The following is a 22,457-nucleotide window of genomic DNA, read 5'->3' as shown; positions in this document are numbered from 1 at the left end:
CAGAAGTGCAAGGCCCCCTCCCTTGTCTTGTCACTTCCCTGCAGCATTCGTTGTTCATTGGTTAAGATGCTCTGTGAACCCGAGTCCCACCACCCCGTGGGGCCGCCACCACTGCGCTCTCCTGCGTGGTTGTGAGATGCACCTGTTCAGAAGCCTCTGTTTGTTTTTCTCTCCTTAATCAGTCTCTCGTCAGCCTGATTTTCAAGGGCCCCAGCCAATGAACCAAGGTGGGTTTGTTTTTCCTCCCCTACATTGTTATTACTTTTCATTTTAAATACTTAAAAAAGGATTGTAGACATTCAGAGTGATTCTTGTTCAACGCTTGGCCTCCTGATAATGCAGTTTCCCCACATCTTGCCTCTGCCTTTGTTAAAAATGATCAAATGATGCTCTTTATGGCGGCTGCCTGAGAAGTCCTACTTGTTACGGACGCCGACCCTCCTGGTGGGTATTTCCTTAGGTGTCTCGGAGGTCGCAGCTGTGGGCCCCTATCCGTGGGCCTTGGTTGTAGGAATCCTGAGCCGTCTTCACTGCGTCCCCCCGCAGAGGTTGTAGCCTAGCACCCTGAGCAGCCTGGGGTTACTTGTTATGTTGCTTCCTGGCTTTGGGGGAGTGCTGCGGTCACAGCTTCAGGGCACACTTTCCTACGGCCAGGGCTCGGGCAGACATGCTTCCTTGCTGTCCTCCGCTGTTGGTGCTGTAGGGGAGCAGGTACCGTCCCAGAATAGGTCTCTTTGGCATATTAATAGTTTTAAGCTGGTTATTTTCCGGGAAACAGCAGGCGTAGAAGAAATTCTGAAAACCAAGTAGGAGTCACCGTTTTGTAAGAGACAGGGACATTTACCAGGGGAATGTCCCTATGCAAGGGCGTCCCCCTCGCTGTACCAGGACACGAGGACGACCGAATCTCTAGCAGCTCCTAGGGGCGGAGAAGGTAAGGACTTGAAGAACCTTGCCCTTGTTTACCCGGCCTTCCCATGTCACCTCTCACAACCGACTCTGCCCATCCTCAACATCGTCTTCTGCTTTGGGCAAGGACGGTATCCAAGGTGAGGGCTTCGGCCGTCTGAACAAGGTACTCAGGTTGTCTGGGTCTCTCCCGGGTCCACGTGTTACTAGACTTTGCTGGATTTTCTCCTGTTAATCTGTTTCATGTCAGTTTAATTCCCAGACCAGAAAGAAGAGCCTAGGAAGGCGGAGGGACTCTCTTCCTCCCCAACAGTGGACCGATGTTTTGCTCGTCCATTCTTTTTTTTTTAAAATATATTTATTTATTTATTTAATTTTTGGCTGCGTTGGGTCTTCTTCGTTGCTGGGCGCGGGCTTCTCATTGCTTCTCTTGTTGCGGACCACAGGCTCAGTAGCTGTGGCTCGTGGGCTTCAGTAGTTGTGGCACGCGGGCTTCAGTAGTTGTGGCTCACGGGCTCTAGAGCGCAGGCTCAGTAGTTGTGGCGCACAGGCTTCATTGCTCTGCAGCATGTGGGATCCTCGCGGACCAGGGCTCAAACCCGTGTCCCCTGCATTGGCAGGCGGGTTCTTAACCACTGCGCCACCAGGGAAGTCCTACTCGTCCATTCTTTACCTGAAGGTGCATTCCTTCGAGGCTCTTGGTGTCTCTGAGGGACTGACTTGTGTGTGTGTTAAATCCTAAGTTACCCAGAGCAGCAACCACCTAGGACCACAGAAATATCAGCTCTGATTTTTTTTCTCCCCAGCACTGGGATTTTTTTTGAGCCCAGCTGTGCATTCATAGAAGTTCTCAACCTTGCAGGTCTACTGTCATCACCTGGGAAGCTTTTAGATGTTCTCATGCCCAGGCTCCGATCCCAGGCATCCCAGACCAAACTCCATCAGAATCTCTGGGGATGTTTTTAAAACTGCCCAGGGATCTCCTTGTGCCACCGAGGCTGGGATCACTGATTTAAAATATTGTTGTTTCTGTCATGCAATGGTGTGTGTGTATTTATTTTTTTTCTACTGGAGGTATTTTCAAGTTACTTTGTCAGAAATAGGCGCCCATCGTGTCTAATGAGAAAAGAAATTCTCTTAAAATGAGATAGGAAGGAAACCAGCCTTTTTAAGTTCCTGTTATATGCTAGGCACAGGGCTTCAATCTTTCACATGTGTTATCTCATTTAATACTCAGAAAAATCCTGCAGGGTGGGTGGTGGTTTACTTGTGTCTGCAAATAAGAAAACTGGCTTAGAGAAACTGAATAACTAGTGTCCAGGTCCCACATCTCACGAATGGCAGAGCCAGACTTGGGCCCGTGACATGCCCGAGCCCTTGCCCTTTTTCCTTACGCTGTGGCATCTGTGAGAGAGATTTTCCATAAAAATCGTTTAAAATAAAAATTGGCACTTGGGTTATGCAGGAGCATATGGTAGCTCTATTTTCAGTTTTTTAAGGACCCTCCATACTGTTCTCCATAGTGGCTGCCACAACTTAACATTCCCACCAGCAGTGCAGGAGGGCTCCCTTTTCTCCACACCCTCTGCAGCATTGATTGTTTGTAGAATTTTTGATGGCCGTTTCTGAATCGTGTGAGGTGATACCTCGTTGTAGTTGTGGTTTGCATTTCTCTACTAATTAGTGATGTTGAGCATTTTTTCATGTGTTTGTTGGCCATCTGTGTGTCTTCTTTGGAGAAAGGTCTAGTTAGGTCTTCTGCCCATTTTTGGATTGGGTCAGTTGTTTTTTTTTGATCTTGAGTTGTATGAGTTGTTTGTAAATTTTGGAAATTAATCCCTTGTCGCTTGCATCAATTTTCAAATATTTTCTCCCATTCTGTAAGGGAGAAAATTCTGTCTTTCTGTTTTGTTTATGGTTTCCTTTGCTGTGCAAAAGCTTGTCAGGCTAGTTAGATGCCGAGTTTCAGGTACCTGTTAAATGTGCTTACTGAGAATACTTTCTCTTGCCCCACCACCAGGATTGCTCTGTTCTACTCACTTTATCTCACTTCTGATGGTTAAAAGCAGGTCTGCTCACCCCTTTTCAGAGCCCACCTTGGTCCGCTGGGAGGGCCGTGTGGGTGTGTTGGAGGGGCGGGGAGGGAGCGAGGGTACAGAGATGCTGGGCCCCGAGCGGCCCCCGTGGCACAGCTGGCGCGGGGTCGCTGCGTGGCTCGCACCCCCTGCGGCTCTGTCGAGGGCGTGCGGGTTTGGTGGGCCATCCTCCCCCACCCCCCGTGATGGGGCGTCGGGTGCGCACGCCCGATTCTTCTCTCCGTCTCCTTTCCCTCGGGTCGGCTCAGCTCTGGTTTGTGACTCGGCAGTGCCTGGGGGGCTGTACCTCTGCCTGGAGCCTGGGAGAATGACCTCTCTGGTGGAACGTCTGGGTCAGGCTTTTCTGGAGGGCTGTCATGTCATTTCCTTTGGGTGGAACCAGACCGCCTCTGAGTCTGTCTTCTTCCTTGGCAGCTCTTCGTCTCGGTCCTCTGGCCGCGTTTCGCAGAAACCCAGCAGGATGGCCGCAAACAAGAGCAAGAGCCAGAGCTCCCTGGCCCTTCACAAGGTGATCATGGTTGGCAGCGGAGGGGTGGGCAAGTCGGCCCTGACCTTGCAGTTCATGTATGATGAGGTAAGACACGCCTCCCCGTCGGGCCTGCTGTCGCCACGTCCCTCCTCCAGCTGCGTCCCTGGGCCCATTCCCTGGGGCTCATCAGGGTCATGGGGCAAACTGTGCTACGGTGGCTTCTGAGTAGCTTTCCAGGGGGTTCCCACCAGGGGAAGAGCTGCACTGCTGATGTTAGGCGAGCCATTTCGGCTCAGGCAGGGACACGCGGGGTCCCTGCTCGCATCGTTTCCGTCATTGTGTTATGACAGGAGCTGGGGGGAGGTGTCGAAAGGGCGGGCCAGATGCGTAGCTGTCACAGCCAGCCCGTACAGGCACTGAAGGGGACAGCTGAGCTGCCCTAGGAGCTCCATCTCTTCTCCTTGCTCTGGTTCCCCCGGTTCAAGCTAAAGCCCCCGGTAAAGCTAAAGCTTGCATCACTTCCTGGGGGTGATGGCGCTGCTGCCGAGTCCAGTGCGACGGCACAGCCTTGACCCCTGCTTGACGGCCGATGGCTGGTAGTGCAGCAGCGTGTCCAGACCAGAGCCGGAGCCTCGGGGCCTCTCGCTGGCACCCTCTTTGTGCGGCTCGTGCCTTCCAGAATTTGCGGCAGAGGACACTGTCACCACCATCAGCTAAGATGACCCTCTTTCCACCAGGCTCCGCCCCGTCCAGCTTCCTGCCACACAGGGTGTGCTGCAGTGACCGCGACATTTTGGGATGTGGCCAAGGGAAGCCGACTTAAGGATGCAGTTAGCAGGGGCCCTGGCCTTGTGATGGGGGCGCGGGGAGGGCTGTGTCCAAGGCGTCCGGCACGGCAAGTGAGTGGGCAGCGGCTCCAAACGCGGTGTCAGAGGCCGGTCTGGAAGGTTTTTCCAGGCCTCACGGCTCCTTACAGGGAAGACGGATGCAGGGCCTGAATTTGCCAGTAGTTCCCAAACTGCCCTTACTAGGAACGTCACCCGAAGAAACCTCGCTAAACCGTCATGAAAGAAAAGCTCGGACCAGCTGTGCTAGAGGAAGGACTGAATTAGTTTTCAATTCTCCATAGGCAACGTCGGCTTGGCCAAAAAGTGCGTTCGGGTGTTTCAGACCATCTTTCAGTGAGGCCGGAACGAACTTCTTGGCCAACCCAGTGCTTCAGGATCCCTGGCATCTGACGAGATAGTTCAGACGCATACAGCTAACAGAGTAGGACGGTATTGCAGAGGTGTGTCAGCACTCAACGAGCAAGACTGTTACCCTGCTGGATTTGGGGTGCGAGTGGTATTCGTAGTATTGCCGTGGAGCGGATCTCCACACGGACATCCGTCACCTCCAGTTTCCAGGAGTCTGGCCCGGCTGAGCGTGGTGCTGCCCAGGCTCTCAGGCTGTGGGGAGGGTGTCCGGCCTCCTGCGAGCCCGCGGGCTGCTGGCGGGTGCAGGACGGGGCCCCGGCTGCTGGAGGTCGCCCCCAGTTCTCCGCCGCATGGTCCTTTCTGTAGACAGCTCTTCCCATGGCCGCTTGCTTCTCCCCGGCCAGCAGGGAAGTGTCTGGTAGATAAGACGGATCCTTCCGCACAAAAACGTGGTCACGGGGTCGTGTCATCACGCTGCCTGTACACTGTTGGTTGCAAGCCAGCCTCAGGGTCTTGTGCGCTCAAGCGGAGAATGCCGTACAAGGGCGTGAGCCATCGAGGGGCCCCGGAGGGTTGGTTCACCAGAGTATTTGTGTATTTTAAAAACTGTGTAATGAATTATAAGTTCTTTTCTCCTTCTCGATAATCATTTTTGTATTTACCATTATATGTGTAATCTTGTATTCTTTTCTTAAAAGAGGGCCCTGCAATGAATAAGCTTCAGACCAGAACCAAAACCTCCAGACCATCTCCCCCTGGGTCACACCCCACTGTATCTTATCATGAGAAACTTTTTGTTTGTATGCTTCTACATGACCAATTTCTTTTTTTTCTTTTTTAATTGAAGTCTAGTTGATTTACAATGTTGTGCTGATTTCTGCTGTACTGCAAAGTGATTCAGTCATACATATATATACATTCTTTTTTTATATTCTTTTCCATTACAGTTCATCACAGGATATTGAATAGAGTTCCCTGTGCTCTACAGTAGGACCTTGTTGTTTATCCATCCTCTAGACAATAGTTTACATCTACTAATCCCAAACTTGCAATCCATCCCTCTCCTACCCTCCCTCCCCCTTGGCAAGTCTGTTCTCTCCGTCCGTGAGGGTGTTTCTGTTTCATAGACACGTTCATTTGTGCCGTATTTTAGATTCCACATAAGAGCGATATCATATGGTATTTGTCTTTCTCTTTCTGACTGACTTCACTTAGTATGAGAACCTAGGCTCCACCCATGTTGCTGCGAATGGCATTATTTCATTCTTTTTTATGGTTATTGTAAATAGTGCTGCTATGAACACAGGGGTGCATGTATCTTTTTGAATTAGAGTTTTCTCTGGATATATGCCCGGGAGTGGGATTGCTGGGTCATATGGCGGCTCTATTTTTAGTTTTTTAAGGAACCTCCGTACTGTTCTCCACAGTGGCTGCACCAGTCTATGTTCCCACCAACAGTGTAGGAGGGTTCCCGTTTCTCCACACCCTCTTCAGCATTTGTATACTTTTATTTTGGAGGGTTGTTTTTCTTTATTTTACACTAGGGGCCAAAGTGGGGAAATCTAGCAGAATCTGTTTAATTTACGCCAAACTTTTTTTTTTTTTTAGCTTATTTATTTATTGGCTGCGTTGGGTCTTCATTGCTGCCTGGGCTTTCTCTAGTTGCAGCGAGCGGGGGCTACTCTTCGTTGTGGTGCGCAGGCTTCTCATTATGGTGGCTTCTCTTGTTGCAGAGCACGGGCTCTAGGGCCTGTGGGCTTCAGTAGTTGTGGCTCAGGGGCTGAGTTGCTCCAGGGTATGTGGGATCTTCCCTGACCAGGGCTCAAACCCGTGTCCCCTGCATTGGCAAGCGGATTCATAACCACCGTGCCACCAGAGAAGCCCACGCCAAACGTTTTTGCATAAAAGAAGAGAGGCAAGTTACAAAATCTGCCTTGGAAGTCTTTATTTGTTTTTCCTTAAAAATGTGACTTGCTTCCTAAAGATTCCTTATTTTCCTTCTGTAACAGAGGCTGGGGAGGAAGGGACAGGGAGGAGAGGGATCAAAGCATGGGAGACGTGGTTAGAAGAGCAGGCGTTAATGGAGATGGGGGGGATTCTGTGTGTCCTGCCCCCACCGCTGAATGACGGGCAGTGTCTGGGGACATTTGGGGCTGTCACAATAGGGGGATGTGACTGGCCGCCAGTGGGTGGAGGCCGGGGATGCTGCCGAACGTGCTGCAGTGTGCCGGAGGGTCCCACACGGGAGAGTCGTCCAGACCGGAAGGTCTGTCGCGCTGCTGTCTGGGGGGCGGCCTGGCCGGAGCCACGTCAGGGAAGGGGAGGCTGCTCCACCACGCGGTGACCGAGGGGCCCCGGGTGCCAAATCTGAGAGCACGTTCGGGCCCCGAGCCCGACTCCGCGGTGAGGTTGGAGCCATCCTGTCTGGCCTGGTGGCTGACACCGCAGGAGACCAGGGCAGTCTGGACGGGATGTGTCACTTTCCCTGTGTATGTTTCTGTGTGTACAGCAAGAGGGAGGGGAGGAGGTGCAGAAGAATCAAGAGCTTTTTCTCTTCTTCCTAGTTTCTTCAGAGAACCAAGGGGAAGCTGTGCTTGGCCTTAGTCTCTGTTTCCCACTGGCTGACGTATGTGGGGACCAGAAAGCAGCAGTTGTTGAAGGATTGAGGGAATGGTAAAATAAGAGCACAGCAGCAGAAGAAGAGAGATGCAGTGCTCGTGTCGATTCCCGTAACGGTGCTGCCCGCTAGAACCTTCTGTGATGCAGGGGGTGTTCTGTGTCTGTGCTGTCCAACACCTGAGGCTGCTGAGCCCCTGGTGCCCGGCTAGTGGCCGCGAGGTTGAAGGGTCTGGCTCTTGAATCACAGTTGTGAAGCTTGAAGAGACCTTAGGGGCGACGGCCAAGCCCAGCTGATTGCAGACTCACCCGGGGCTCCTTTACCAAATCCCTCTGGAGCTGCAGCCGAGTCGTTCTTTTCCTGAAGCTCTGCCAGCAGTTCCGAGGAGCGGTGGCTCCCCCTGTCCGGGAGGCCAGAGAAAAGGAAACAGTCCCGTGCTCGGGGTGCGGGTTGGCTGACACCTCCCGAGCCACTCGGACCCTTTGTTCTTGGTCCAGTGCTTTGCCCTTTGTTTAAAAAAAACCTTTCAGCTTCTGTGGTGGAATCTCCAGGAAAGTTGGATCACGGAAGCAGCCACAGCCTCGCAAGTCTTTATTTTTGTCTAAGTTCTGACTTAGAAAGATGGGAAGGGACTGCCAGTGAGGCAGAGGGAGCGCTTGCCCTTGGAACCCCTGGCCTGATGCACTTGAAGACTGCTTAGCTGCCTGCCTGTGCCGGTGAGGTGAGGCTGGCCACGGTCAGTTCGGGCAGCTGCCACGCTCGCGAGGAAGGCGTGAGAGGCTGGGCTTAGACCGCGTGTCTGGGCGTCTGTGGCGGATCACGGCAGCCCTGCAAGCCGGCGCGGTGGCTCCTGCTAACAAGGAATGGAGATGCCAAGGCTGTGATCTAAGCTCCCACAGTGAGCGCCCTTCCCCGGCGCGGACGCATCTCCCCACTGCCGTATGGGGGACGTTCTGACTTCCAGCGTTAAAGGAGCGGGTGGGACTCTTGCTGCTTCATCCTTGGAAGTGCAGGAGCAGGCAACCGAGGTGCTTTAGGGTGTATGGAGACCTTCGCACTGGGTGTTGCGGTGGTTTTTTTGGGGTGGTCATGTATTTGTCTCTCTGGAAGGACGTTAACAGGAGGACACCGCTGTGAAGCATAGGCAAATTTTCATATTTTCTCTATTTTAAGATTGTTATGTGAGTGTAAGAGACTCTTGAGTTTTATTTATTTTTCAAATTAATTAATTCATGTATTTTTGGCTGCGTTGGGTCTCCGTTGCTGCACGCGGGCTTTCTCTAGTTGCGGCGAGCGGGGGCTGCTCTTTGTTGCGGTGTGTGGGCTTCTCATTGCGGTGGCTCCTCTTGTTGCGGAGCACGGGCTCTAGGCGCGCGAGTTTCAGTAGTTGTGGCACATGGTCTCAGTAGTTGTGGCTCGTGGGCTCTAGAGCGCAGGCTCTGTAGTTGGGGCGCGCGTGCTCAGTAGTTGTGGCACACGGGCTTAGCTGCTCCGTGGCATGTGGGATCTTCCTGAACCGGGGCTCGAACCCGTGTCCCCTGCATTGGCAGGCGGATTCTTAACCACTGCGCCACCAGGGAAGTACCCTCTTTAGTTTTAGTATTAGGTTATCTTTAGATTTAAAATCATTTGAATTAGTAGCTATTGATTGACAACACAAGGTCCTTCAGAGGGTCCATAAGTTCATATTGATATTTTCAACTCGATTTTTAAATTTTTAAAAAATTTAAATGCTAGCTTTATGAAGAATTCACGTACCCTGAAATTCACATTTTTAAAGTGAACCATTCAGTGATTTTTAGTGTATTCACACAGATGTGCGGCCATCACCACAATGAAATCGTAGAACATTTGTATCACCCCAAAACGAAGAGCCCTGCACTGTAGCAGCCATTCCTCATTACCACCTCACCCCCCGGCCCCCGGCCTGGCAACTGCTTTCTGTTTCTATGGATGTGCTGTTCTGGACACTTTACATATGTGGAATCAGACAGTGTGTGACCTTTATGTCTGGCTTCTCTCACTGAGCATCACGTTTTGAAAGTTCATCCGCGTTATAGCTGTATCAGTGCTTCATGCTTAAAAAAAATTGAGATGTAACTCACATCATAAAATAGACCCTTTTAAGCGTACAATTCAGTGGTTTGTAGTATATTCACAGAACTGTGCAACCGTCACCACTACTTCCAGAACATTCTCATCCCCCAGAAAGACACCCCTTACCCACGGGCAGTCCCTCTCCACCACAAATCTGCTTTCTGTTTCCATAGCTTCGTCTGTTCTGGATGTTTCATATAAATAGACTCATATATTATGTGATATTTTGTGTCTGGCTTCTTTTGCCAACCATAATTTGTCAAGGTTCATCCACGTTACAGCATGAATCAGTACTTCCTTACTTTTCATGACTGAATAATACTCCAGTGCCTGGATATGTCACGTTTTCTGTATCCATTTGTCAATTGATAGATATTTGGATTGTTTCTACCTTTGGCCATTATGAGCAATGTTGCTGTGAACATTCGTCTACAAGTTTTTGTGTAGACACGTCAGAATCTCTTGGGTGTGCACCTAAGTGGGAAATTTCCTGGATTATATGGTAACTCTGTGTTTAACTTTGTGGGAACTACAGAAAGGCCGTGTTTTCCATGGCAGCTGCACTGTTTTACAACGTATGATGGTTCTGATTTCTCTGCCATCTCGCCAATGCTTGTTATTGGCCATCTTTTTTTTTTTTTTTTTTTTTTGCGGTACGCGGGCCTCTCACTGCCGTGGCCTCTCCCGTCGCGGAGCACAGGCTCCGGACGCGCAGGCTCAGCAGCCATGGCTCACGGGCCCAGCCGCTCCGCGGCATGTGGGATCTTCCCGGACCGGGGCACGAACCCGTGTCCCCTGCATCGGCAGGCAGACTCTCAACCACTGTGCCACCAGGGAAGCCTTTGTCCATCATTTTGATTATAGCATCCTAATGGGTGTAAAATGGCATCTCGTGGTTTTGATTGGCATTTGCCTAATGACTAATGATGCTGAGCATCTTTTCATGTGCTTATTGGCCATTTGTATATCTTCTTTGGAGAAATGTCTGTTCAGATCCTTCGTCTATTTTTTCTTCATTTGTTTTTTTTTCTTTGCCTATTTTTAAAGTGGCATTTAATTTCATTTAATTTTAAAACTGTCTTTTTATTATTGAGTTTTAAGAGTTAATTTATATATTCTGGGTACAAGTTCCTTATTAGATACATGCTTTTCAGATATTTTCTGCTATTCTGTGGGTTGTCTTTTGACTTTCTTGGTGGTGTCCTTTGAGGCATGAAATTTTAAAATTTTGATAAAGTCCAATTTATGTATTTTTTCCTTTTGTTGCTTGTGCTTTTGGTGTCATATCTAAGAATGCATTGCTAAATCCAAGGTCATGAAGATTTCCACCTTACATTTCCTTCTAGGAGTTTATGGTTTCAGCTCTTGCATTTAAGTCTTTGATCCATTTTGTGTTAGTTTTTGTATGTGATGTGAAGTAGGGATCCAGCTTCATTCTTTGACATGTGGAGATATCCAGTTATACCAGCATGAATTCAAGTTTAATAGTACATTGCTATCATTAACTTTTTTCCCTGAATATCTTGACTTATACTATCATTAAAATAATTATTTATTTTATGTATAATGCAATATAAAGAAAATAACTTTGAAATATTCATATCATTGCTACTGAATAATATAACCACTGAGGGAAGTTCAACATTTCTTTGAATTTTTTTTGTCCTTAGTCTCTTTTAGTGGGATGTATTCTATCCAAATATTCTTTTTTAAAGTCTCTTGGATTAATTCTTTCTCTGTCGGGTTACATTACCAATATAATATTCATTTACGTTCATTTGCTTCAGTTTTCCTGTTTAACAGCTTTTAAATCTGTTTTGTTTTGTCTTCCCAGGGTGTGTTTTCCCTCATTTTTTATAGCTGCATAGTATTGCATTCTGTGGATCCCCGCCCTGGGCATTTGGGTGCTTTTTCATCTTTTGCTGCTACACGTGGTGCCACAGTGGATGACCTTGTATGTTGCTGTGCAGGTGTGTCTGTAGATTAGATTCCTGGGAGGAGGACTGCTTCTCGCTCCATTAGGTGTCGCCATGTTGGTCTCCGTACAGACTGTACTGCTGTCTCCTGCCATTAGCAATGTGCAAGAGGTGTGTTGTCACACTTTGGGATTTTTGCCAGTCTGGTAGGTGAAAAATGGTATCTCCATGTAGTTACCATTTTCTTTATTAGTGAGGATGAGCATCTTCATATGTTTAACATCATATGTGTGTATTTTTCTGTGAATTGTTTATGTCTGTTGCCACTTTTTCCCATCGGCCTGTTGATCTTTTTTTCCTCCCTGTTTCTAGTTAATATATAGTTCTCTATGATATGGGTTTAAATACTTTTTCCCTGCTTGTCATTTGTCTTTGTTTATAGCGTGTTGTGTCATACAGAAGTTTTAAAACTTTTTATGTAGTCTAATTTATCAATTTTTCCTTACATGGCTTCTGGATTTTGAGTCATAGTTAAAAAGGCCTTCCCTACTTCAAGGTAATAAAGGGATTTCACCCATGTTTTCTTCTAGTACTTGAGGGTTTTATTCTTAACATTTAATCTTTGACCCATTTGGAGATTTTCATGTTGTATTGTTATTTAAGCCTCTGAGTACCTCTTGACCAGTTACTTTTCAGATGAGTTTTATAATTCTGTTGATTATGAATAAGAGCTCCCGTTTCTTACCCTTGCCAGTGTTTAACTGTAATTTTTTTTTTTTTTTTTTTTTTTTTTTGCCGTATATGGGCCTCTCACCGTTGTGGCCTCTCCCGTTGCGGAGCACAGGCTCCGGACGCACAGGCCCAGCGGCCATGGCTCACGGGCCCAGCCGCTCCGCGGCATGTGGGATCTTCCCGGACCGGGGCACGGACCCGCGTCCCCCGCATCGGCAGGCGGACTCCCAACCACTGCGCCACCAGGGAAGCCCTAACTGTAATTTTATACTGACAAGAATATTGCCAAGCGTTCTGCCCTCTGCTTGGTCTCTTCTCATCTGTAAAGTGGGGATATCTGTTCTTATTGTTTAAAAACAAAATAACAAATGGTGGAGTTGGAAGCAACAAGGAAGTACTAGCTAAGGAGCTCTCTGTGTCCTTAGTGCCTCACACGTGGTGTGATGATCGTCAGCGCTCAGTAAAGCCGCGGTTGATGATAAGCAAAGCACCCATATATTGAAATGTTTTTGGCAGCTGTTCTTTGTCTTAGAACTTTGCTACCTGCTAATCGTGTCGTCCGTTTGCCCAGTTCGTGGAGGACTATGAACCTACCAAGGCTGACAGTTACAGGAAGAAGGTGGTCCTGGACGGGGAGGAGGTCCAGATAGACATCCTGGACACAGCCGGACAGGAGGACTACGCGGCCATTCGCGACAACTACTTCCGGAGTGGGGAGGGCTTCCTCCTCGTGTTTTCCATCACCGAGCACGAGTCATTCACAGCCACTGCCGAGTTCAGGTGCGTCCGGGGGGCCCTCTGCCTTCCGTTCATGGCAGCCTGGGAAGGAGTCTGGGGCTGAGTGGAGTGCGTCTCAGGACGAAGTCTCTCTGAAGAGCTTGCTGGGGCTTTTTGGATCTTGGCACTTGATAGCTCGTCATTTGTTACGCTCTCTTTGGGCTTCTCAGGTTTGTAACTTCCACAGGTAAATGATCTTAAGGATCTGTTGTTCCTCGAGAGGACGAAGCCGTTCCCTACAGCCAAGAGCCGGTAGTTCTGTTTTCATGTAAATCCCGAGAGACAGGGGTTGGTAAGCGTTAACTATCTTTATCTTTTTCCCAGTTTTGCTAGAAAAGCAACAGTTCTGCTCTACTCTGAGGCTTCTGAAACCTCAGATGTCGGCAGAGTGGACGCCTTGGGTCAGAGTGACCGTGTGCTGCTCCCTTGGGGACATTAGCTCAAGTGGGGCGGAAAGCACCGGCTTCAGGTTCACACAGACCCGGGGGGTCTGAGTCCCCGCCCTGTCACGGTACTGTGACCCAGGGCAAGTGTCCTTAGCGTTCTGTCTCTTTACCTGAAAATGCTCTTGTGGATGAGATGAAATGAAATGACACGTTAGACTTAGATTTCCTAAGGAGAACCCTTCATGGTGTGGCGGCCCCAGGCTCTTCTCACTGTGTGGGCACAAGGTGAGTATCCACCGCTGTAATTTATTTAACATCGCGGTATGTCGAGATCCTTGAAGTTCATTTTGTTACAAAGAAATAGTGAGCTGTGTGGGCCTAGTACTCCCAGGGATTCTAGTGGGAAGGGTCTCTCTCTTTCCCCATCCTTTTCCCATCTCTCTTATACACTTGTGCGTTTTCATCCCCCTCCTTAGAAACAGATCCATCCAGGTGACTTTTTATTTATTTTTTGGCCGCACCGTGTGGCGTGTGGGATCTTAGTTCCCCGACCAGGGATCAAACCCGTGCAGTGAAAGTGCCGAGTCCTAAGCGCTGGACCGCCAGGGAAGTCCCCAGGTGACTTCTCATTCTAAGAACCAGAACTAGAGTCTAATAGGGAGCTAAAAAGGAAAAAAACAACCAGTAATCTTTTTTCATTCTTTAGCAAGTTCTGGTCAGAAATGAAGGTCATCAGCCCAAGGTGAGAACGAGGAAGCTAAACGTCCCCCCAGGATGTGGAAGGAGCATCGGTGGGCGGGGGTGGGGGGGCAGCGCTCAGGAGCGGCCTCGGGGGAGACGGGCAGAGAGGAGTCAGGCGGAGCCTCAGTTGTTGTCTTCGTGGCCCCAAGCCTCCCGAGGGTGGATGACGCAATTCTCGGCAGCTGTGGTGTGTATGTCGTGAGCTGTTAGCCGGCTAGGACTCCCTGTGAGAAATCCTGTTATTCGTAGCTCTTCCTGATGTGCCGAGAAGCTTCTGTAAGTGGCTATAGTCCACGTGTGCACAGTTGGCTTTGCATCTACACGATCCTGCTGTTATGCCTTCTTGAGGACCGAACAGGATGGATGCACTCACCGCCCTGTTTTCTTCCCCGTCCGGAGCCTTGGGTTTCCCATCGGCCCCGTGAGTCACCCATTAAGGAAGTGCTGCCTGTGCCCCCACTCACTGCACACACACAGATGCGCTCGTGCCTCCTTACCTCCTCCTGGGAGGAGGGTTTTGGTTATTATGAAAGAAGAGAAAGGACAGGTGATGACCTAAAAGAAAAAGGAAGGGGAAGTTAGTGCTTGTGGCTTGAACTCTGGGAAGTTCGATAAAAGCCCCAGGCTGCCCCGGTTTCCCACGGTGCTGGAAGCAGACGGGTGTGGGTAGATCCTCGGAGCCCTTACGCTTAAACTCAGTCGCTTCATGCCTGTTAGCAGTTGTAAAACAGCATTTCTGCATTTATCTTCCAAACGGAAAGCCTCCAACGTAAAACAAAATGTCAGTACACCCTCTCTTCCTTGAAACTTTTAGGCTTGTTACAAGAGACCAGAGCTTGGTACTCCTGTTTCTCGTTCAATATGTTTATCAATGAGGTGATTAGTCACGGCTCTGCAAGACTAACGAGCCAGAATGTGATCAGTTTTTACTGTTCACCATGTATACTGATCACTAACTTCTAAGCACAGTGCACGCTCTCGGACCCCTGTGAAATGCAGAGTGTGGCAAAGCTCCTCAGAGACAGGTTTCAAGCATCTGCTTAGTTTTCATTTTGCTTTAAGGGGGGGTAAATCAGGAGCTTGGGATTAACAGACACACAGTCTGCATACAAAGTAGAGAACCAGCAAGGACCTGCTGTACAGCACAGCCAACTCTATTCGCTATCTTGTAATAACCTGCGAGGGTGAAGAATCTGAAAAAGGAGGGGTGCGTGTATCTGTGTAACTGCGTCACTGTGCTGCACTCCTGAAACTAACCTGACACTGTGAGTCCACTACACGCCAACTGTGAAAAATTATTATTGTGAAATGTCACCCCATATTATATAAAAGTCAGCGCAAGTCCCCACCAAAACGTTTTTGAAGGGGTCTCTTTTGGGAATGTGTGGGAATACAGAAGTAGGCAGGTTCCCCCTGGTTCAAAATAATGGAAGCGGAATATTTAATTTCTTGAATACTCTGTTTTTCCAAAATGATTTTAGGTAGCTGATTATTTTTAGTAGAGGTAAACTTTAACGTGCTACAGGTAGCAGTTATTTTAGAGAAGATGTTTTTGAAGTACTTTTCCATAGGCCTTATAGTATTTCATTTTTTTCCCCCACTTTGTAGTAGAAAAATAAGGCATGTTGAAGTGGGGCTCCTGCCTCACAGACCTGGGCGGGGGCGGGGTGCACAGGTGCAGACAGAGTTGAAGCAGGAGTGGCACAAAACCGTACTTACCTTTACTGTGAGCGTCCCTCGAATGTTGCTTTGCTTCTCTGTAATATTCTACTTGACTGAGGAAAAAGAATCACCGGTTTTTGTCCCACTGCATTGATTTCACGGTCTGCTAACAGACCATATGAAAATCCCTGGGTTTCATGGCTTTTATTCTCACAAAGAAATCAGACTTTTTTTTCCCCCAGGGGCATTATTAAGCGTTTCGTATATGAAGATACTTCTTTCATCTGGTTTCTACCACAGAGGGTCCCACGTTTCTCCTTTGTTTTGTTTTTTGGCCGAAGCCTAAATTGGGGATGCTGTTGAAATGCAGAATCCTGGGCTCCTGCCCACATATCTGCTCCTGGGCCCAGAAACCTGCGTTGTTGTTTTTTTTTTTAAGAACTTTTCTCCCGTTTTGCTGTTCATTTTATTCATTTATTTCTTGGCCACACCATGCCGCATGCGAGATTGTAGTTCCCCCCCACCGGGATGGAACCCGGACGCCCTGCATTGGGAGCGCAGAGGCCTAACCACTGGACCTCCAGGGAAGCCCCCAGACCCGCGTCCGTAGTGAGCACCCGCGTCCCTGGGGCGCAGCAAGCTGGGAGCAGAGCCTGCAGTCGCTGGCTGGCCACGGGCTGGAGCGGTGCCCCCTGGGGACGGGCCTGGGCCAGCGGCCCGCCTGTGGGGGGACCGGCGCCCGGCCTGGCCTGCTCAGTCGCCTTCTTCTTGACCTGTCACCCAGGGAACAGATCCTCCGCGTTAAGGCGGAAGAAGATAAAGTCCCGCTGCTGGTGGCGGGGAACAAGTCTGACCTGCAGGAGCGGAGGCAGGTGCCGCTGGAGGAGGCCAGGGCCAAGGCCGAGGAGTGGGGCGTGCAGTACGTGGAGACCTCGGCCAAGACGCGGGCCAACGTGGACAAGGTGGGCCCCGCTCCCCCCTGCTGGTCCTGGGGAGCCGGGGGGGGGCACCTCGCGGGGGTCCTGGCGTCACACAAGCGGCACGGGGAGGGCGCGGCCTCCACAGACCCTGCCCTCGCGGCCTCAGCGGCCCGCGTCCTCCAGGCGCAGGGCCGGCGCCTCGGGGGCCCTTGATTTTGCCCTCGCTGGCGGGTTGGGTAGATTTGTTCTCTTCACCTCCCTGCCCACCGGCAGAGCCAAGGGGTCCAGTCTTTAATAACTTCGTCTCTGCGTCCAGGGACCTCTCCCCTCTTCTCCACCCCCAGCGTAGTTTTTCGTTCAAATCTCTGAAGTGAAGGAAAGGATGACCTTGACAGTGATGAACACCGATGGTTTGAAAACCCACCTTCCAGTGATTGCGATTGTGAGGGCTTCTTTTAAAAAGCTGAAGTTCAAATCGGTTGCCCCAGACCTAAAAGCTGAGGTCGTCTCTCTGCGGTCACGGCCTGGGTTCCGTTAGACCGACGCGCGTCGCTTTGCAGCCAAGCCGTGGACGCGTCTGCGCCGTCTGTGCAGCACCTGAGTCCCTCACATCCCTTCTCCTTTCTCCTTTGCTTCTCACCTGAGGAGAAAGGGATTTGAAGCCAGGTGTCACTTCAGCTTGCGGGGTTGCTGGAAGGACGCTGGTGTTGGGAGGCGTCTGCTTTGGAAGCCTCTCCAACAACGTCAGTCTGTTAAGCTGCATCTGCCGCGCGAAGCAGGTTCACGCGGCAGCTCCCTTTTCTTTGATTGCTATCTCAGCTCTTACGTTGATTCTTGTGCATTTCCAAATCTTTCCGTTTCTATCAAATTGTTTTCTAGCTGTAGAGTTAGAAAACACACAGGAAGTCCAGTCGTGCAGTTTATTTTTAAAAAATCAGGAAGACTTTCCGGGCTTGGAACTGCCGACCTGGGGGGTGGGAGCCGTCACACCGGCTTGTCACCTCCCCTTCCTGCCCGGGACCGGCCGGACCTGCCAAACGGGAACCAGCAGAAGCTGATGCCGGGCAGCGTTGTGTTCGCTGTGAACAGGTCACAGGAAAGGAGGTTGGCGATGAACAGCTTGGGCATCGCGTGAAGCTGGACACACGCCCTTCCTCCCCTCCCTCCGCCTGCCTTGTGCTGCTAGGACGAGGCAGAACCGGCGACATTCGAAGCTGTTCACGGTCCCTGTTATGGGGGAGGGGGCGCTTTCCTGAGAGGCTGAAGGAAAGGGGTGCTTAGGTCAGCCTGATGCAGTTTGGGGGGGTCCTTTCCTGCACCCTGAGCTAGTGGTGAGGGCTCGTGGAGTCCCCCACTCAGAAAGCCCAGTCTCGCTTTCCTCTAGAAAGTAGCAGGAGCCTGTTCTGCGCAAACGTCCAAAGGTCAAAGGCTACACTCAGTCTCACGCTGAGTGTGAGACTACACTCAGTCTCAGAAGTCTTCCGTCTTCTCTGTGAGAAATCTCAAATCTTTCTTTGTAGGAGGCGTACTTTGGCTGCTGGCATGTAGTCGGTACCCGGGCGTGGTTGCTGGTAGCAGGGGGCAAAACCCAGGCCACTGTGACAACTGATAGCATGCTGGCATTCAATGACACGTCTCATCAGCTGTTGATGAAGCCCCTGCAGCTGGCATCACGCGGAGCGGGGCAGGGAGGGGCAGACGTGGGAGGGTGACACCCCCTCTGCCCCTCCGCCCCCCTGCCCTGCATCGGGGGCCCCATTGTTTGTTCAAGCTGCATCCCCTCCTCCGCCCCACCTGCTACGTTCCCCGATCTGAGTCTGCCGTCGGGGTTAGGCTGCGAAGCCGTCCTACGTGATGGCGCTCGTGCCTTTAGGCTCAGGGCAGGACTCCTCAGCTCGGTGGAACGTGGCGGGGCCCTGAGGCGCTCTCCTCCCTTCCCTGTCCCCGTGGTTGGAAGCCAGGACGCCTGCTGACTGTTGTCACTCTCGGTGGTTGGAAGCCAGGACGCCTGCTGACTGTTGTCACTCTCGGTGTCTCTAACTGTTGTCGGTCTCTCCTGTGATGTTTCATCCTTCATCATACTTATCCCCAGAACAGGTTTCATCAGTTTGAAATAAGCTGCTGAGTGGTACTAATGGTATGACGCTGCTGCCCTTAGCTTGACCCGTTGTATGATGTGAGCAGAGAGGTTTCCTTTGTGGAATTAGAATACATTTCTAACATTAGTTGTTCTCTTCTGCTCTAGACCTTTTGTTTTTTGGGGTTTTTAAAAAATTAATTAATTTTTATTTTTGGCTGCATTGGGTCTTCGTTGCGGCGCACGGGCTTCTCATTGCGGTGGCTTCTCTTGTTATGGAGTGTGGGCTCTAGGCTCACAGGTTTCGGTTGTTGTGGCACGCGGGCTCTAGAGCACAGGCTCAGTAGTTGTGGCGCATGGGCTTAGTTGCTCTGTGGCATGTGGGATCTTCCCGGACCAGGGCTCAAACCTGTGTCCCCTGCATTGGCAGGCGGACTTTTAACCACCACGCCACCAGGGAAGCCCTAGACCTTTTGTTTTTGATGGCCCATGGTTTTTAAGAATACATTTGGCTTTATATATACTTTAAACTATAATTACATACCCTGCTTGGTCGAATTGCTTCATTAAATCATTAAATGGCTTTTTCTTCCTTGTTCTTTTCACCCCTTCCTCCCCACCCCAGGTGTTCTTTGACCTCATGAGAGAGATCAGAGCAAAGAAGATGTCAGAAAACAAAGACAAGAACGGCAAGAAAAGCAGCAAGAACAAGAAAAGTTTTAAAGAAAGATGTTGTTTACTGTGAAGGCCAGGGTGCTGGACCATGTCGCTCGCCACTAAGGACAGAGGGCAGGTTCCTCAAGCCAAGACTCCAGTCGACCTCTCGGCCTGTTCCCTGCTCTCCCCAACCTCATTCACACACGCTTCTGTAAATGGGGAAAATATTTGTGAACCAGTGGCTGGCAGAAGAAATAAGCCCTTGACTGTGCAATGGGATGGCTCCTCTGTCGGGAGGTTTCAGAGTTTCCTCCCTCTTTTCCTTCCTAAAATAAGCCACGTATGTAGTGCTACAGGCAGGCGTTAGCCAAGTGTTAATTAAGAAGGACTTTCCTAACTTCTTACTTTTTCCCCAGTTTTGTAACATAGCGTCTTCTGTTTTGAAATAAAAGTGTCTTATTTTATTAGGTCTTGGGAGGCGAGGGTGGGGTGAGGCTACCCCCACCCTTGTCAGCTCAACAGTGGTTCTCAGAAACATCCATTAGGTTCTAATGACGCTGGAAAATTCGGAGGTTTTTTGGGGTCTCTTGGCCATACCCTGTGGATCTGAAGCAGAGCTAAAAAAATAAAGTTGAATGGGGCCAAACAGATCAACACCAAGCCCAGAAATCCTTCTCAGTAGGAAAGAAGGAAGAGTTGTACCCTTCGTAGTTAAGTATCAGCCAGTTATAGTCTGTGTTGGCCGCTTTTCTCCTGTGGCATTCTGATTTTTGTGTAGGAGCTTCTTGCGACATGAAGACTCAAGAGCAATATACTGTATAAATGATACACTTTTCTAATCAGAATTTTAAAACGAAGTCCTTTGGCTAAATCCTCTCGTAATTGCCAGTCATAGGGTCAGGGCCCTCCTTCTCCATCCGCAACCCACGCTCTGTCCTGACCCACTCCTCCTGGCAGAGGCTGAGAGGACCTTTTCTTTTGTTTCTTTCAATGTAGCCCAAGTTCCTCTGAAGAACGTGGTGACTTAAGATTGTGTTCTAAACTCATGAAGCCAGAGCCTGTGCCAGACACCTGCTACCTCTCATAGAATTGCTCAGTAAATTCAGAAGTGGAGAAGCCACTGCCCCTTTACCTCTGAGAGCTGGCTGCTGTTTCTGATATAAGTTTGTTCCGGGACAGCCGTCTCGTCAGGTAGGCGAAGGTTTTTATGGATGAGATAGTCTTTCTTGTGTCAACCTTCTGAATTCAGCAGTCAGAAAATGTTTCATGAGCAAAGGAGGACAGCCATAAAAACCTAGTGCTCAGCATACTTTTCCCCATTTTTCAGAAGTGATATTTCACATACAGGTGCCAAAAGTGAATTGGGGTGGGGAGAATGGGAACCCTTGGAATTTATGGTTATTACAGAAATTGTAGAAATTATGATCTGACCGGAAAACAAACACTCTTGTATCACCTCCCAAAGAATCGTGGGCTTTTTTTCAATTAAAAAAAGCAGAAATTTACAGCTTTTCAGAATTTCAGCCTTCTTATTTTATCCTTTTGTCATATATGTAAAATGTAAGTATTAAAGAAATGGACAGGTATTCATTATCGTTCTTGTTAGATGTTCTGCAAACTTTATTTCAGTTAATTTTTTGAATTGGGCTGGGGGAAATTTATAAGTATAAACAGTAACTTTAGTTTCATCTTTCCTTTGGAAGAGATGACTACTCTTCTTTAAATTTAAAAAGTTGAAGGTAATCAATCACACTCTTGCATTTTTTGAAACAACCTTTTTCTTTTCCTCCTAGTTTGCCACCTGTTTGATATCAGTTCTGGTCGAGAGTAGGTAGGTTTGGAATATGTACACATAAATTAAGGATGGTGTGAATTGTTCCATGCTATGGAAATTATTCTTAGTTTATGCCATTAGTGTATTTCTGAAATTATATTTAACTGGATAGTGATCAGAAATGGATCTTCCCAACAAAATGATTTATAGAGATGAGATTCTTTTCCATAGGAAAATAAGGAAGCAATGTTCTTTATAAATTTGAAACATACTACCTTGCTAAATGACTAGATATTGTGTCCATAGGGTAACTATTTTCCTGAAGTCTTCTTTCTAGAAATATTTGAGCACCTGCTTGGTGTCAGGCTCTATTCCAAGTGCTGCAATATTGTGTTGAACAAGATAGGCCAGAGCTCTATCCTCCTGGAGCTTATGCGTTAGTGAGGAAAGAGACAAATAATTGAAAATATCACAGAAAGTGCTTTGATGATCATAGAACTGGGTAATAGGATAGGAAATGTTTCTGGGCCATAGAGCTGATTTCAACTGGATGGTCAGCAAGTGTCTGAGAGGGAGTGACATTTAAGCTGAGACCTGAAGGAGCCATGTGAGCTCCCAGGCTTGGGAGCAGCCGGTCCGGAGGCCCTCACTCAGGTGCTCAGGAAAAGACCCTAGAGGCCAGCACATGGCTGCAGTGTGATGAGTGGCAGAGCAGTAGAAAAAGACCTAACAAACAGGCGATAGATTCAACAAGTGATGCAGGGGAACAATACCTAGATGTATAAGTGTCCCTACAAGTGTCCTAGTTCATCAAATAGCAGACACCACTGATGATAAGACATCACCATAATTTATGTACCACTAAGGAAAAACTTGCCAAATTATGTGACTCCATCCTGACACCAGTGACATGAATATGTGGGGGAAAAAAATAGATGCTGTAGGTTAGGCAAATGATTGATATATAAATTTAAACTAAATGGAATTGGGGTATAAGATTCACCTACGTTGGTCTAAACACTATATTATAATAAAATAGTATAGAAGCTTAACAGTGGATAAGTACTAACAGTGGGAAAGTACCCCACGGTGCAGGCGGGGGTGAGGGCAGTGCCAACAACAGTGTACCTTGTGAGCCTGCACAACGGGTGACAGGTGGCACCACAGAGCACACTCACAGGTGGACAGCTCCGGTGGAGGAGTCCGCATCCTCTCCCAGTGGGAGTGCCCCAATCCCTCCTACCTTGCACCGCATCTCAGAAACACAGCTCAGAAATGGGCTGGGGCTTCTACTCCAACAGCTAGGAAGCAGACCCCACCCCTGACAGGGCTGCGACGGTCACAGAGCAAATAGGAGGTGCTGGGTAACATCCGGTGCAGGCTCTGGTCACAACACCAGTCACACCCCTGTCAAGCTGGTAACGGCACATG

General features: G+C 49.2%; 1 protein-coding gene across 7 annotated transcripts in view; it reads left to right on the top strand.

The window, feature by feature from the left end:
• The window catches only part of RALB (RAS like proto-oncogene B), a 60,478-nt gene extending 39,716 nt beyond the window's left edge, over nt 1-20,762 (top strand). For 5 of the 7 annotated variants that reach the window (XM_033860336.2, XM_033860337.2, XM_073807863.1 and 2 more), the window contains 4 exons: nt 3,420-3,579; nt 12,604-12,812; nt 16,383-16,560; nt 19,221-20,762. In XM_033860336.2, coding sequence (XP_033716227.1) covers nt 3,466-3,579; nt 12,604-12,812; nt 16,383-16,560; nt 19,221-19,340 — 621 coding nt within the window. In that variant the 5' untranslated portion in view covers nt 3,420-3,465 and the 3' untranslated portion in view covers nt 19,341-20,762. Of the gene's footprint in view, nt 1-293; nt 935-3,419; nt 3,580-11,218; nt 11,355-12,603; nt 12,813-16,382; nt 16,561-19,220 lie in introns of those variants that run through there. The other 2 variants (XM_033860332.2, XM_033860338.2) reach the window with 2 other exon arrangements.
• The last annotated feature ends 1,695 nt before the right edge of the window (nt 20,763-22,457 follow it).

The sequence above is a fragment of the Tursiops truncatus genome, chromosome 7 (genome assembly GCF_011762595.2).
Source record: "Tursiops truncatus isolate mTurTru1 chromosome 7, mTurTru1.mat.Y, whole genome shotgun sequence".
In the NCBI taxonomy this organism is placed as follows: domain Eukaryota; kingdom Metazoa; phylum Chordata; class Mammalia; order Artiodactyla; family Delphinidae; genus Tursiops; species Tursiops truncatus.
This window is presented reverse-complemented; position numbering and strand designations above follow the sequence as displayed.